The sequence below is a fragment of the Carcharhinus amblyrhynchos genome, unplaced genomic scaffold (genome assembly GCF_965287045.1).
Source record: "Carcharhinus amblyrhynchos unplaced genomic scaffold, sCarAmb.v2.hapA scaffold_61, whole genome shotgun sequence".
In the NCBI taxonomy this organism is placed as follows: Eukaryota; Metazoa; Chordata; class Chondrichthyes; order Carcharhiniformes; family Carcharhinidae; genus Carcharhinus; species Carcharhinus amblyrhynchos.
In genome coordinates this window covers 61,168-75,955 of record NW_027649801.1, presented here as the reverse complement: position 1 = coordinate 75,955, position 14,788 = coordinate 61,168, and the positions used below count along the sequence as shown (strand labels likewise).

Genomic DNA, 14,788 nt, shown 5'->3' with positions numbered 1-14,788 from the left:
TTGTCGGTTCTACTTTTTAATTCCATTCCCAGCTTTTCATACTCCCTCCCCAGATCCTCAGTTCGCATTTTGCCTACATCGCCGGCACCCACGTGTACCACAACGACCGGATTCTCACCCTCCCACTCCAGGTTCCTGCGCAGCCCAGCTGCGACATCCCGTACCCGAGCACCAGGCAGACAACACACCCTTCTGTGCACTCTGTCATTGTGACAAAGGACAGTGTCAATACCCTTCACCCCACTATCCCCAATCACTACTGCGTTCCTTTTCCCCCTCTCTTTGCCTATGTCCTGCTGCATCACTGTACCGTGTGCAGTTTGCTCACCAACCTCACCTGCCTCGTTCTCGTCCAGCCTGGAAGCAAGAACCTCAAACCTGTTATGCAGATTAAGAGGCTGAGGCCTCCGCTCCTCACCCCCCTTCCTCCTCCCAGCAGCCCCCTCTTGTCCCTGACCCTTAGAGTTAGCCAGTCTAGGGGGGGTGGATGTCACTTGCACCCCATTGACAATGGCACCCTCTCTCCCCCTGATGAGCCTCAGCGTCTGTAGCTCAGAGGCCAGCTCATTTACCCTGAGCTGGAGCTCCTCCAGCAACCTGCACTTACTACAGACATGGTCACTGGGATGGACCCTGGAGTCCACCAGTTCCCACATCATACAGAAACCACACATCACATGCCCCTCCATTATTCAGTGTAGTAGTTTTGAAAAAACTTTTTTTTTGTTTTTTTTCCCTTGTTTTTCAAACGAACTCACCTGGCCTTTTTTCCTTCAAGCCCTTTTTGATATTAAGCCCTAAAAGCTCACTCTGCTTCCCACTTACTCCACTGCCCGCTCAGACGCTGCCCGCTGTCTACACCAGGCCTCCTTTTAAACCTGGCGCTGATTTAAAGCTGATGTCCCACAACTGCCTGCTAACCACGCCCTCAGAATTCTTAAAGCAGTAAATACAATAAATAAATGCTTTAAACAGTTCTACAAAGAACAAAGTGCTTTAAACTTATTTTAAACAGGTTTTTAACAAGTAAAATCTTAGCTCTCTCTCTGCTCCTTCACTCGTCTGCTCCAGCAAACAATGGAAGGCTTCACCGTGTGGCCAGTTGATAATTAAAGCTGATGGTCCACAACTGCCTGCTAACCACTCCCTCAGAATTCTTAAAGCAGTAAATACAATAAATAAATGCTTTAAGCAGTTCTACAAAGAACAAAGTGCTTTAAACTTATTTTAAACAGGTTTTTAACAGGTAAAATCTTAGCTCTCTCTCTGCTCCTTCACTCGTCTGCTCCAGCAATCACATGTAGTGCCACTTTTAAATGCTGTCTAGTCAACTCACAAGCCTTAGTTAATCTTTCCTGAAAATTTAACACAATGTAATCTCAGAACACTGACTCACCAATTTCTCCTTGATTTAATTAAGTGGTCCCCTTCCTTCATGACTAAAAATCCAGAAGAATTGAATTTAGGTGATTCATTGCAACAAGTACAAATAGAACTCTTTTATCCCAGTCCTCTAGATAATCCTGACTATAGGCCGTCAACATGAACTTTAATTTGATGTCACTGCTTTTAACACTCCCTGCAATCCTGGTGGAGGGTATATTAGGAAGACAGACTATATCCCAATTTGCTATTTTGGCATTCAGCATATGATGTTTCACTCCAGTTGCGATTCTACTGACACACTGGGAAGCTTTTATCAAAACAAACTTGATTTAACAACATGGTTTAACTATAACAAATCAATTAGCTTAACATTTAACAAGTGAACAATATTTAAACACGACAAGATACAATTCTTAACAGCTACTTAGTCCTGAGTTCCAATTGAATTAAAACCCTCTTCAAAGTCAGTAAGCAAAACACAGGCTTACATGCTTGTACTTAGCTGCTACTCCTAGAGCTCTGAGAATCTCCAGGCAGGGAGAGACAGAAAGACACATTTGTTTTTTTCAGAACCAGGCAGGAACTGATTGTTTTCAAATGAAAGAGAAACTTTTTTCCTGTGATTTTAGCTCCTCTCATTAACGCATGACATTGTCTCTGTCACTTAACCTAATCAAATCCTAATCTGAAACTCCAGAGGAAAAACCAAGTAAACACAAATGTATTAACTCTGTTTAAACAAAGACACCATTAATTAAAATGAATTACTATCTTGTGGTCTTAGCATAAACTCACATTTTTTTTTCAGACAAATCAATCCTTGCAATGAAACACTGCCTCTTACAAGAAACATGATAGATGTATATTTCTTAAAGGCACAGTATCACCACACACCAAAACAGATTATCTGGTGTTTATTACACTGCTGCTTACAAGAGCTTACAATGTTCAAATCAGCTATTGCATTTCCTACATTACAACGTAATAGTATTTCATTAGCTGTAAAATGCTTGGTTGAGAAATTTGATTTGATTTATTATTGTCACATGTATTAAACAGTGAAAAGTATTGTTTCTTGCATGCTATACAAAAAAAATACCCATTCATAGAGTAGGAGAGGAAAGGGTGCAAATTGTAGTGTTAAGTCATAGCTAGGATGTAGGGAAGGGTCAACTTAATACGTAGTAGGTCCATTTAAAAGTCTGATGGCAACAGGGAACAGTTATTCTTGAGTTGGTTGGTAAGTGATCTCAGACTTTTCCCCAGCAGATGTGTGTATCTGGGGTGCCTGGGATCCTTGATTCTGCTGGCTGCTTTTCCGAGGCAGTGGGAATTGTAGACTAAGTCAGTGGATGGAGGCTATTTTGCATGAGGGACTGGGCTTCGTTCACAACCGTTTGTAGTTTCTTGCAGCCTTGGTCAGAGCAGGAGCCATACCAAGCTGTGACATTATGTGGACATGAAAGATGTGCTATAAACACATCTTTGTTGTTGCTATTGGAGTAGCTGTGCGTGATACAATTAACTTGGTATCTCGTAGCTATGGAAAGAGAAATAAAGCTGGTCCAGAGCACTATCTAGTGGCTACATATGAAAAGTGTATACCTGGACATCAGTGAAGGTGGAATTAGATTTAGGTGTTATGCTTTTCAGGATATCTAAACGTGAAGATGATCACTTAAGTGATTACGTGAGCAAGGAACACGAAATTATTGAAGATCTGGAATCCCCTCTCCAGTCAAAATCAGTACCTTTAGGGGGTTGGAAAGATTAGTGTTAAGGAAGTATTTTAGACGAAAGTATGACTTTGGAAGTAAGTCTAATTAATTTTCAGTAAAGAGGCACAGCCCCAATATTTTGCTCAAAAGTCTACTTTATTAGAATGAATATTGGTTCTTTGTATGCAGAGTGAGCCATGAAGCAGTGCCTGCGATTTCCCAACTGGCATGTCTCTAAATTCAATAATTATTCTATGGAGCATTGCCAAGAGTAAGACCACTTTCTCCGCAGAAGATATGGGAATGGGCAGGCAGGTCTTAAAAAAAACTTGTCCATTTCAATCTGTCAACATCCTGGGATTATTATTGACCTGGAACTGAACTGGACTAACCTTATGATACCTTGGTTACAAGAGCAGATCAGAGGCTAGGAATTCTGTGATGAGTAACTTGCCTACTGATTCCTCTAAGCCTGTCCACTATCTACAAGGCAGAAGTCAGGAATGTAATGGAATAGACTCCACTTGCCTAGAAGGTAAAGCTCCAGCCACACTGAAGAAGCTCAGCACTATCAGACCTGCTTAATTGACACCCCTTCCTCATTCACTCCCTTCTCCACTGACGAGCAGTGGCAGCTGTGTGAACAATCTACAAGATGCCTGCAGGAAATCATCATGGCTCCTTGGCAGTGCCTTCAAAAGCCAAACTGCTGCCGTCTAGAAGGACAAGTGCTCCATATACATGGACAAACCAGCACCACCTGGAAATTTCCTTTGAGTCACTCATCATCCTGTCTTGGAAATGCATCACTGTTCCTTAATTTCACTGGACCAAAATCCTGGAACACATTCCGTAACGGTACTATGGATGTACCTATATCACAGGGACTGCCACAGTTAAAGAAGGCAGCTCACCACCATCTTTGAGGACAGTAAGAGATGGATAATAAATCCTGACCAATGATGCCCGCATCCCATAAATTAATAACAAAAAGTAGCCCAACCTCTTGCTCAATTTTGGTAGCATTATCTGGGAATTGAGCTAAACATGTTTCGAAAACCAGCTTCTTGCTGATGGAGCAAAACGTAAGAGGATTATGCTGAGTTTGAGGCTGGCACATATCCCACAGCAAAGCAGGTTGTACTTGAAAGACTGCACGTGTAGCAGTAATTTGCAGGAGGCCGCAGCGTAATGGCACAGTAGTTAGCACTGCTGCCTCACAGTGCCAGGGATCCGGGTCACTGTCTGTGCAGAGTCCACGTGTCTACATGGGTTTCCTCCAGGTGCTCCAGTTTCCTCCCACAGTCCGAAAGACATGCTGGTTAAGTGCGTGGCTATGCTAAATTCTCCCTCCGTGTACCGGAGTGGCGACTGGGGGATTTTCACAGTAACTTCATTGCAGTGTTAATGTAAGCCTACTTGTAACAGTCATAAATAAACTTTAAAACTACAAAGTGGAGGCAGGCTTCAAGTGATCTCCTGGTTGTATTATCAAAACTAGTTGATTTTACTTTGAGATGAACCTTGGCCCTTTGTACACAAAGTATTTTATTTTCCCAACATTTTCTCTCTAGGCTGTGGAATTGATCCTATACTACCTGCCAAATAATCAATGTTTAATAATAATGTTATCTGAGTAGTTGTTTAATGTTGAATTTTGTAGGTCATTGTAATATTTGATGGTAGTTTTGTATTGCTTACTCAGGGTGAACTGGTGACTGCATCGAAGGCCATCATTGAGAAGGAATACCAGCCACGAGTAATTGTGAGCACTGCGCCAAATCCCTTTAACAAATTGACAGACCGTGAACTTGATGAATACCGCAAAGAAGTTGAACGCAAGCAGAAGGGACCTGAAGGCAAGTTGCTGATAATTGTTCTCAAAACATTTTAGTTTGTTTTCGGTCTATTTTATAGATTCAGTCAAATCTGATACACTTTAATGTATTAAAATAGTCTGTTCAAACATATATATAGTTTCCTTAATTAGAAATCAAATTTCCATTCATAGTGCAATCAAAAAATTGCAGTTTTCACATGTAAACTGCATCCGATTTGAGTAGCACTTGGTATTATTCAACACTGTTATTACAAATGCAGACTTTTATGTTTGTTTATGAAAAATATTGAAAATCTTTTAAATAGTCCTGTTTATTGCCTGATCCAGTCTTGACTCTTGGTCCCAATGGTAGCTGTTTGTAAAAGGACATCAGATATACCTAACCTTGAAACTCTGAGTAAAGATCACTTGGGAATGGATTTTCAAAGGTAGGTGCTGCCAATGGACTTGCCAGCAACTGGAACAATGTTTGCGGTATTACAAAGTACGTCAGATCTTAGAATGAATGGGAAACATTTGCTGGCACTATTCTTTATTGAACTAAAGGAAGAATCACTACATTTGATCCTGTTCAGTTCCTTTTTTTATTAAAATGGGCTAATAAAGGAGAAATAAAGAAATGTCCGAGCCACACAATGCTTCAGAGGTTTCCATACCTACTCTTGGCAGAACGTTCCAGTCAGTCTCGTGCCTCTGTTTGATTCTCATAGCTCTGCAAGTTTATTTCCTACAAGTGCCCATCCCATATCCTTTTGCAATCATTGTTTCCACTTCCATCACTCCCGGGGCCAATGAATTCCAGCTCATTTTCACCTGCTGTATCAAGAAACAAATTTGTTCCTCACATTTTCTTTGCACATCTTCCCAAAATTATAAACGTGTCCTGATGTACCAGTAGCAAATGGGAAGAGTTTTTCCTTGTCTACCTTATGCCTGTCATAATCTTTATGCATCTCCTCTTCACCCTTTCAAGGATCCTAAAGCGTGGTGACCAGAACTAGACGCATTACTCTAGCTGAGGCTTAACCAGAGCTGTATAAAGGCTCAGTGTAACTTCCCTGCTTTTGTCCTCAATATCTCTATTTATGAAGTCCAAAAGTCCCATATCTTTACCAGTCACTCTTCAATGGTAGGAATAATGGTAGGAAGGATTATTACTTACGTGGCGAAAAATTGCAGCAGGCAACGGTGCAGAGGGACCTCAGGGTCCTTGTGCATGAGTCGCAAAAACCCAGCTTGCAGGTGCAGCAGGTGGTCAGGAAGGCGAATGGGATGCTGGCATCTGCGCAAGGATATTTTGGCCTTGGAGTGAGTGCAGAGGAGGTTTACTAGGCTGATACCGGAGTTGAGGGGGTTGAGCTATGAGGAGAGGCTGAATAAACTAGGCTTGTACTCGTTAGAGTTTAGAAGAATGAGGGGAGATCTCATTGAGACATATAAGATGATGAATGGGATGGATAGGATAGAGGTGGAGAGACTCTTCCCGCTCAGAAAGGATAGTAGGACTAGGGGGCACAGCCTCAAGATAAAGGGGGGACAGTTTAGAACGGAGTTGAGGAGGAACTTCTTCACTCAAAGGGTGGTGAATCTCTGGAATTCTCTGCCCGTTGAAGTGGTGGAGGCTACCTCGCTAAATATTTTTAAGACGCGGGTTGATGGGTTTTTGATGAGAGGGGATTAAGGGTTATGGGGAGAGGGCGGGAATGTGGATCTGAGCCACGACAGATCAGCCATGATCTTATTGAATGGCGGGGCAGGCTCGAAGGGCTAGATGGCCTACTCCTGCTCCTATTTCTTATATGTCCTGCCACCTTGATAGACCACTGTGCATGAATCGCTTTTCATGTCTGCCCTTTGCTTGATAGGGCAGACGCAACACGGTTTCATTAAAGGGAAGTCGTGTCTGACAAATTTACTGGAGTTCTATGAGGATGTGTCTAGGGCAGTGGATAGAGGAGAGCCGGTGGATGTGGTCTTTCTGGATTTTCAGAAGGCGTTTGACAAGGTACCTCAAGAGGTTATTGCAGAAGGTCAGGGGACATGGAGTTGGGGGTAGGGTGTTAGCGTGGATAGAGGATTGGTTGTCAAATAGGAGGCAGAGAGTGGGGGTCAATGGGTGCTATTCGGATTGGCAGTTGGTGACTAGTGGGGTGCCCCAGGGGTCGGTGCTGGGGCCTCAGCTTTTTACCATTTATATAGATGATCTGGAGGAGGGAACCGAGTGCAGGGTGTCGAAATTTGCTGATGACACCAAGACTGGGGGAAAGGCAAATTGTGCGGAGGGTGTGGAGAGTCTGCAGAAGGATCTAGATAGGCTGGGCGAATGGGCCAGGAAATGGCAAATGGAATTTAATGTTGGCAAGTGTGAGGCGGTCCACTTTGGTAGGAATAATGGTAGGAAGGACTATTACTTACGGGGCGAAAAACTGCAGCAGGCGACGGTGCAGAGGGACCTCGGGGTCCTTGTGCATGAGTCGCAAAAACCCAGCTTGCAGGTGCAGCAGGTGGTCAGGAAGGCGAATGGGATGCTGGCCTTCATAGCGAGGGGGATTGAATATAAAAGTAGGGAGGTCTTGCTGCAGCTGTATAGGGCATTGGTGAGGCCGCAGCTGGAGTACTGTGTGCAGTTTTGGGCGCCGCACCTGCGCAAAGATATTTTGGCCCTGGAGGGAGTGCAGAGGAGGTTTACTAGGCTGATACCGGAGTTGAGGGGATTGAGCTATGAGGAGAGGCTGAATAAACTAGGCTTGTACTCGTTAGAGTTTAGAAGAATGAGGGGAGATCTCATTGAGACGTATAAGATGATGAATGGGATGGATAGGATAGAGGTGGAGAGACTCTTCCCGCTCAAAAAAGACAGTAGGACTAGGGGGCACAGCCTCAAGATAAGGGGGAGGCAGTTTAGAACGGAGTTGAGGAGGAACTTCTTCACTCAAAGGGTGGTGAATCTCTGGAATTCTCTGCCCGTTGAAGTGGTGGAGGCTGCCTCGCTAAATATTTTTAAGAAGCGGGTTGATGGGTTCTTGATAAGAGAGGGGATTAAGGGTTATGGGGAGAGGGCGGGAAAGTGGAACTGAGCCACAACAGATCAGCCATGATCTTATTGAATGGCGGGGCAGGCTCGAAGGGCTAGATGGCCTACTCCTGCTCCTATTTCTTATGTTCTTATGTTCTTTCTGCTAGCCTATCTATGTCCTGTTGCTGGCAATTCATATTATCCTTGCTGTTTGCCATACCTCCAAGTTTGCTTTTATTGGCAAAATTTAAAATTTTACTTCATTTGCAAAGATCCAAAACACTTGTATAGAACAAAAAAAGCAATGGTCCTAGCACTGACTCTTGGGGAATGTCATTGTCTACCAGCCCCCAGTGTTATGATCCTGGCTGATTTTACTACATAGACGTTCTAGAGGAACCCTGGCTCAATAGATTGTAACTTATATTTTTCACTTATGGAAGTAGATGAACAGAGTTATAGGACTACCAGTTAACTTTTAACCAAAGAATAAAACATTTATTAAATGTGAAAAGATTGATTATAATACATCAACTCCTTCCCCCAGCTACATCTTTACAGATGTACACATACTTGTAAGGATAACACCACAAGTTACAAAAGGTATCTCAGTAGGTACACAGTCCTTGTAAAACAACAAGCAAAATCAGACGCACCACTCTCTGAATCAAACTAATGGATGTCACACATTCAAGGAGAGCATTCAATGCGCTGCCTTTACAACCTTTGAACTGCAGCCTTTGGGGACCTGTGTACTTTTAAACATAGAACACTACAGCACAAACAGGCCCTTCGGCCCACAAGTTGCGCCGATCACTTGTATACCTACTAAACCATAGACCTATCTATAACCCCCAATCCCGTTAGATCCCATATACTCATCCAGAAGTCTTTTAAAAGACCCCAGCAAGTTCGCCTCCTCCACCACCACCGACGGCAGCCGATTCCATTCACTCACCACCCTCTGAGTGAAAAACTTACCCCTAACATCTCCTCTGTACTTGCCTCCCTGCACCTTAAATCTGTGTCCTCTCGTAGCGACCATTTCAGCCCTGGGAAATAGCCTCCGAGAATCCACCCTATCTATTCCTCTCAACATTTTATAAACCTCTTATCAGGTCGCCTCTCAACCTTCATCTCTCCAGGGAGAAGAGCCCCAGCTCCCTCGACCTATCTTCATAAGGCATGCCTCCCAATCCAGGCAACATCCTTGTAAATCTCCTCTGCACCCTTTCAATAGCTTCCACGTCCTTCCTATAATGAGGCGACCAGAACTGCACACAGTACTCCAAGTGGGGTCTGACAAGGGTCCTATAAAGTTGCAGCATTACCTCCCGACTCCTAAACGCAATCCCTCGATTAATGAAGGCCAGTACACCATATGCCTTCTTGACCACATCCTCCACCTGCAAGGTCGATTTAAGAGTCCTATGGACCCGGACCCCAAGATCCCTCTGCTCTTCAACACAACTAAGACTCCTACCCTTGATATTGTATTCCTTCATCCCATTGGTCCTGCCAAAATGGACCACTACACATTTATCCGCGTTGAAGTCCATCTGCCACTTCTCCGCCCAGTCTTGCATCCTATCTATGTCCTGCTGCAACTTCTGACATCTCTCCAGACCATCCACAACACCACCAACCTTCGTATCGTCTGCGAACTTGCTAACCCATCCCTCCACTTCCTCATCCAGGTCATTTATGAAAATGGCAAACAGCAAGGGTCCTAGAACAGATCCCTGGGGCACTCCACTGGTGACCGACCTCCATGCAGAAAAAGACACATCCACAACCACTCTGCCTTCTGCAGGCAAGCCAGTTCTGGATCTATAAGGCCAAAGCCCCCTGGATCCCATGCCCTCTCACCTTCTCAAGAAGTCTTGCATGGGGGACCTTATCAAACGCCTTGCTGAAGTCCATGTAAACCACGTCTACCGCTCTTCCTTCGTCAGTGTGCTCAGTCACATTCTCAAAGAACTCAACTAGGCTCGTAAGGCACGATCTGCCCTTGACAAAACCATGTTGACTATTTCTGATCGTTCTAAACTTCTCCAAATGCTCATAAGTCTTGTCCCTCAGAAACCTCTCCATCAACTTACCAACCACTGAGGTCAGACTCACCGGTCGGTAATTTCCCGGGCTATCCCTGTTCCCTTTCTTGAAAATAGGAACCACATCTGCAATCCTCCGGAACCTCTCCCGTCTCCATCGACGACGCAAAGATCATCGCCGGGGCTCTGCAATCACTTCCCTCACCTCCCACAGTAACCTGGGGTACATCCCATCTGGTCCCGGTGACTTGTCTATCTTGATAGAGTTTAAAAGTTCTAACACATCCTCTTCCTTAACATCCACATACTCAATCTTTTCAGACTGCCGCAAACCTGTAGTACAATCTCCCAGATCGCTTTCCACCCTGAATACCGAGGCAAAGTACTCATTAAGCACCTCTGCCGTTCCTTCTGGTTCCACACAGACTTTTCCCCCTTCACCTTTTATAGGTCCTATCCCTTCTCTTCTCATCCTTTTACTTTTTACATATTTGTAGAAGGCCTTGGGATTCTCCTTAATCTTACCTGCCAAGGCCTTCTCATGACCCCTTCTGGCTCTCCTAATATCCTCTTTAAGCTCCTTTCTACAAGCCTTATACTCCTCTACATCCTTACCATCTCCTAGCTCTCTGAACCTTTTATACACCTTTCCTTTTTTCCTGACTAGGTTCACCACAACCTTCGTGCACCACGGTTCCCGCGCCCTACCAAAACCTCCTTGTCTCTTCGGAACATTATCGTGCAGAGCTCCAGTCAAACATTCCTTGAATATCCGCCACCTTCCTTCTGTACTTCTCCCCAAGAACACCACCTTCCAGTTTATTTGTCCAATTATCTGCCTGATGTCTTCATATTTCCCCTTACTCCAGACAAACACGTTGCTAGCCTGCCTGATCCTATCTCTTTCCAATGCTATCGTGAAGGAGATAGAATTATGATCTCCATCCCCAAGATGCTCTCCAACCGAGAGATCCGACACCTGTCCTGGTTCATTAGCCAGCACCAGGTCAAGTACAGCCTCTCCTCTCGTAGGCTTATCCACATACTGTGTCAGGAACCCCTCCTGAATACACCTAACAAACTCCTCCCCATCCAAACCCCTTACCCTTGGGATATTCAAGTCGATGTTTGGGAAATTAAAGTCTCCCATCACGACAACTGTTATTACTACATCTCTCTAGGATCTGTTTCCCTATCTGCACCTCAACTTCCCTGTCACTATTGGGCAGCCTATAGAAAACACCCAGCAAAGTTATCGACCCTTTGCTGTTCCTAACTTCCACCCACAATGACTCTGTTGGCAGTCCCTCCACAGCATCCTCCTCCTCTGCAGCCATGACACTCCCTGATCAACAGTGCCACTCCACCACCTCTTTTACCCCCAACCCTGTCCTTCCTGAAGCATCTGAATCCTGGCACCTGAAGTACCCAGTCCTGTCCAAGATATCCAAGTCTCTGTAATGGCCACCACATCACATTCCCAAGCAGCAATCCACGCCCTAAGCTCATCTACCTTATTTACTACACTCCTGGCGTTAAAATAGACATAAGAACATAAGAAATAGGAGCAGAAGTAGGCCATCCAGCCCTTCGAGCCTGCCCCGCCATTCAATAAGATCATGGCTGATCTGTTGTGGCTCGGTTCCACATTCCCGCCCTCTCCCCATAACCCTTAATCCCCTTGCCTATCAAAAACCTATCAGCCCGCGTCTTAAATATATTTAGCGAGGCAGCCTCCACCACTTCAACGGGCAGAGAATTCCAGAGGTTCACCACCCTTTGAATGAAGAAGTTCCTCCTCAACTCCGTTCTCCCCGCCCCCCCCCCACTTTATCTTGGGGCTGTGCCCTCTAGGCCTACTGTCCTTTCTGAGCGGGAAGAGTCTCTCCACCTCTATCCTATCCATCCCATTCATCATCTTATACGTCTCAATGAGATCTCCCCTCATTCTTCTGAACTCTAACGAGTACAAGCCTAGTTTATTCAGCCTCTCCTCATAGTTCAACCCCCTCAACTCCGGTATCAGCCTAGTAAACCTCCTCTGCACTCCCTCCAAGGCCAAAATATCCTTGCGTAAGTGCGGCAACCAAAACTGCACACAGTACTCCAGCTGCGGCCTCACCAGTGCCCTGTACAGTTGCAGCAAGACCTCCCTACTTTTATATTCAATCCCCTTCGCTATGAAGGCCAGCATCCCATTCGCCTTCCTGACCACCTGCTGCACCTGCAGGCTGGGTTTTTGCGACTCATGCGCAAGGACCCCGAGGTCCCTCTGCACCATCGCATGCTGCAGTTTTTCGCCATGTAAGTAACAGTCCTTCCTACCATTATTCCTACCAAAGTGACACACCTCAGCCCCTCGGTCTGGACATTTCTCTTCTCCACCACCCGTCTAACCTCCCTCTCATACCGTCTACAGTCCTTCCCTACCAGGGAGCTAACCTCCTCGGTCTCAGTCTCCTCATCTCTGTTCCCTCCCCCCAACCTTTCTAGTTTAAAGTCCCCCCAGTAGCCCTAGCCAGTCTTTCTGCCAAGATATTGGTCCCCCTGGGATTCAAGTGCCACCCGTCTTTACTGTACAGGTCACACCTGCCCCTAAAGAGGTCCCAATGATCCAGGAAGCGGAATCCCTGCCCTCTGCTTCAGTCCCTCAGCCACGCATTCACCCTCCACCTCATTCCATTCCTGCTCTCATTCTCCCGCGGTGCAGGCAGCAATCCTGAGATTACTACCTTCGCATTCCTCTTTCTCAGCTGCCTACCCAGTTCCCTACAATCCCTTTTCATGATTGCTTCCCTCTTCCTGCCGATGTCAGTAGTACCTACATGAACCACAACCTGCGGTTCCTCACCCTCCCCTTTCAGGATGTCTGGGACACGTCCAGAGACATCCCGGATACCAGCTCCGGGAGACAAACCACCATCCGCGACTCCCGTCTACGTCCGCAAAAACGCCTGTCTGAACCCCTCACTATGGAGTCCCCTATTAGTACTGCCTTGCTGCTCTCTTTTTTTAGTTTTTTGAAGTACTGGCTCAGCTCCAGAGAGCTAGCCACTGCTTCCTCCTCCAGATGAGCTGTCCCCCCCAGTGGTACTCAGGCAGGAGTACTTATTTTGAAGGAGGACATCCACCGGCGTGCTCGCCATCACCTGAGGTTTCCCCTTCCTAATAGTTACCCACGTGCCTTCTTCCTGTTGCCCTGGTGTGACAACTTGCCGATAGCTCCTATCAATTATCTCCTCATTCTCTCTAATGAGACGAATAAATATATAAAAAGGAAGAGGCTGGCTAGGGTGAACGTTGGTCCTTTAGAGGATGAGAAAGGGGACCTAGTGGTAGGGGATGGGGATATGGCTAAGGTATTGAATAACTTTTTTGTTCCTGTCTTCACGGAGGAGGACGTGAATAATTTGCCGGGTGTTAGCGATGGAAAGGTGGTAGGACTGGAGGGTCTTAATGACATTACTGTTACTAGAGAGGCGGTGCTCGACAGACTGGAGGGGCTGATTGTGGACAAGTCCCCAGGACCGGATGGAATGCATCCGAGGGTTCTGAAAGAAATGGCGGAGGTGATAGTGGATGCCTTGGTGGTTATTTTCCAGACGTCGCTGGATTCCGGGGAACTGCCGGATGATTGGAAAACGGCTAATGTTACACCGTTGTTTAAGAAGGGTGCCAGGCAAAAGGCGGGGAATTATAGGCCGGTTAGTTTAACGTCTGTGGTAGGTAAAATGTTAGAATCTGTCATTAAGGAGGAAATTGCGAGGCATCTTGAAGGGAATTGCTTGATAGAGCAGACGCAGCACAGTTTCATTAAAGGGAAGTCGTGTCTGACAAATTTACTGGAGTTCTATGAGGATGTGTCTAGGGCGGTGGATAGAGGAGAGCCGGTGGATGTGGTCTTTCTAGATTTTCAGAAGGCGTTTGACAAAGTACCTCACAAGAGGTTATTGCAGAAGGTCGAGGGACATGGAGTTGGGGGTAGGGTGTTAGCGTGGATAGAGGATTGGTTGTCAAATAGGAGGCAGAGGGTGGGGGTCAACGAGTGCTATTCGGATTGGTGGATGGTGACTAGTGGAGTGCCCCAGGGGTCGGTGCTGGGGCCTCAGCTTTTTACCATTTATATAGATGATCTGGAGGAGGGAACCGAGTGTAGGGTGTCGAAATTTGCTGATGACACCAAGATAGGGGGAACGGCAAATTGTGCGGAGGGTGTGGAGAGTCTGCAGAAGGATCTAGATAGGCTGGGCGAATGGGCCAGGAAATGGCAAATGGAATTTAATGTTGGTAAGTGTGAGGCGGTCCACTTTGGTAGGAATAATGGTAGGAAGGACTATTACTTACGGGGCGAAAAACTGCAGCAGGTGGCGGGGTCCTTGTGCATGAGTCGCAAAAACCCAGCTTGCAGGTGCAGCAGGTGGTCAGGAAGGCGAATGGGATGCTGGCCTTCATAGCGAGGGGGATTGAATATAAAAGTAGGGAGGTCTTGCTGCAGCTGTATAGGGCATTGGTGAGGCCGCAGCTGGAGTACTGTGTGCAGTTTTGGGCGCCACACCTGCGCAAAGATATTTTGGCCTTGGAGGGAGTGCAGAGGAGGTTTACTAGGCTGATACCGGAGTTGAGGGGATTGAGCTATGAGGAGAGGCTGAATAAACTAGGCTTGTACTCGTTAGAGTTCAGAAGAATGAGGGGAGATCTCATTGAGACGTATAAGGTGATGAATGGGATGGATAGGATAGAGGTGGAGAGACTCTTCCCGCTCAAAAAAGACAGT

The 14,788-nt window shown here is 45.9% G+C and overlaps 1 protein-coding gene across 3 annotated transcripts in view; it reads left to right on the top strand.

Annotated features, from left to right (window-relative positions):
* add1 (adducin 1 (alpha)) overlaps positions 1–14,788 on the top strand; it is a 189,609-nt gene that overhangs the window by 151,098 nt on the left and 23,723 nt on the right. For all 3 annotated transcript variants that reach the window (XM_080182512.1, XM_080182514.1, XM_080182513.1), the window contains one exon: positions 4,810–4,963. In XM_080182512.1, coding sequence (XP_080038638.1) covers positions 4,810–4,963 — 154 coding nt within the window. The remainder of the gene's footprint in view (positions 1–4,809; positions 4,964–14,788) is intronic.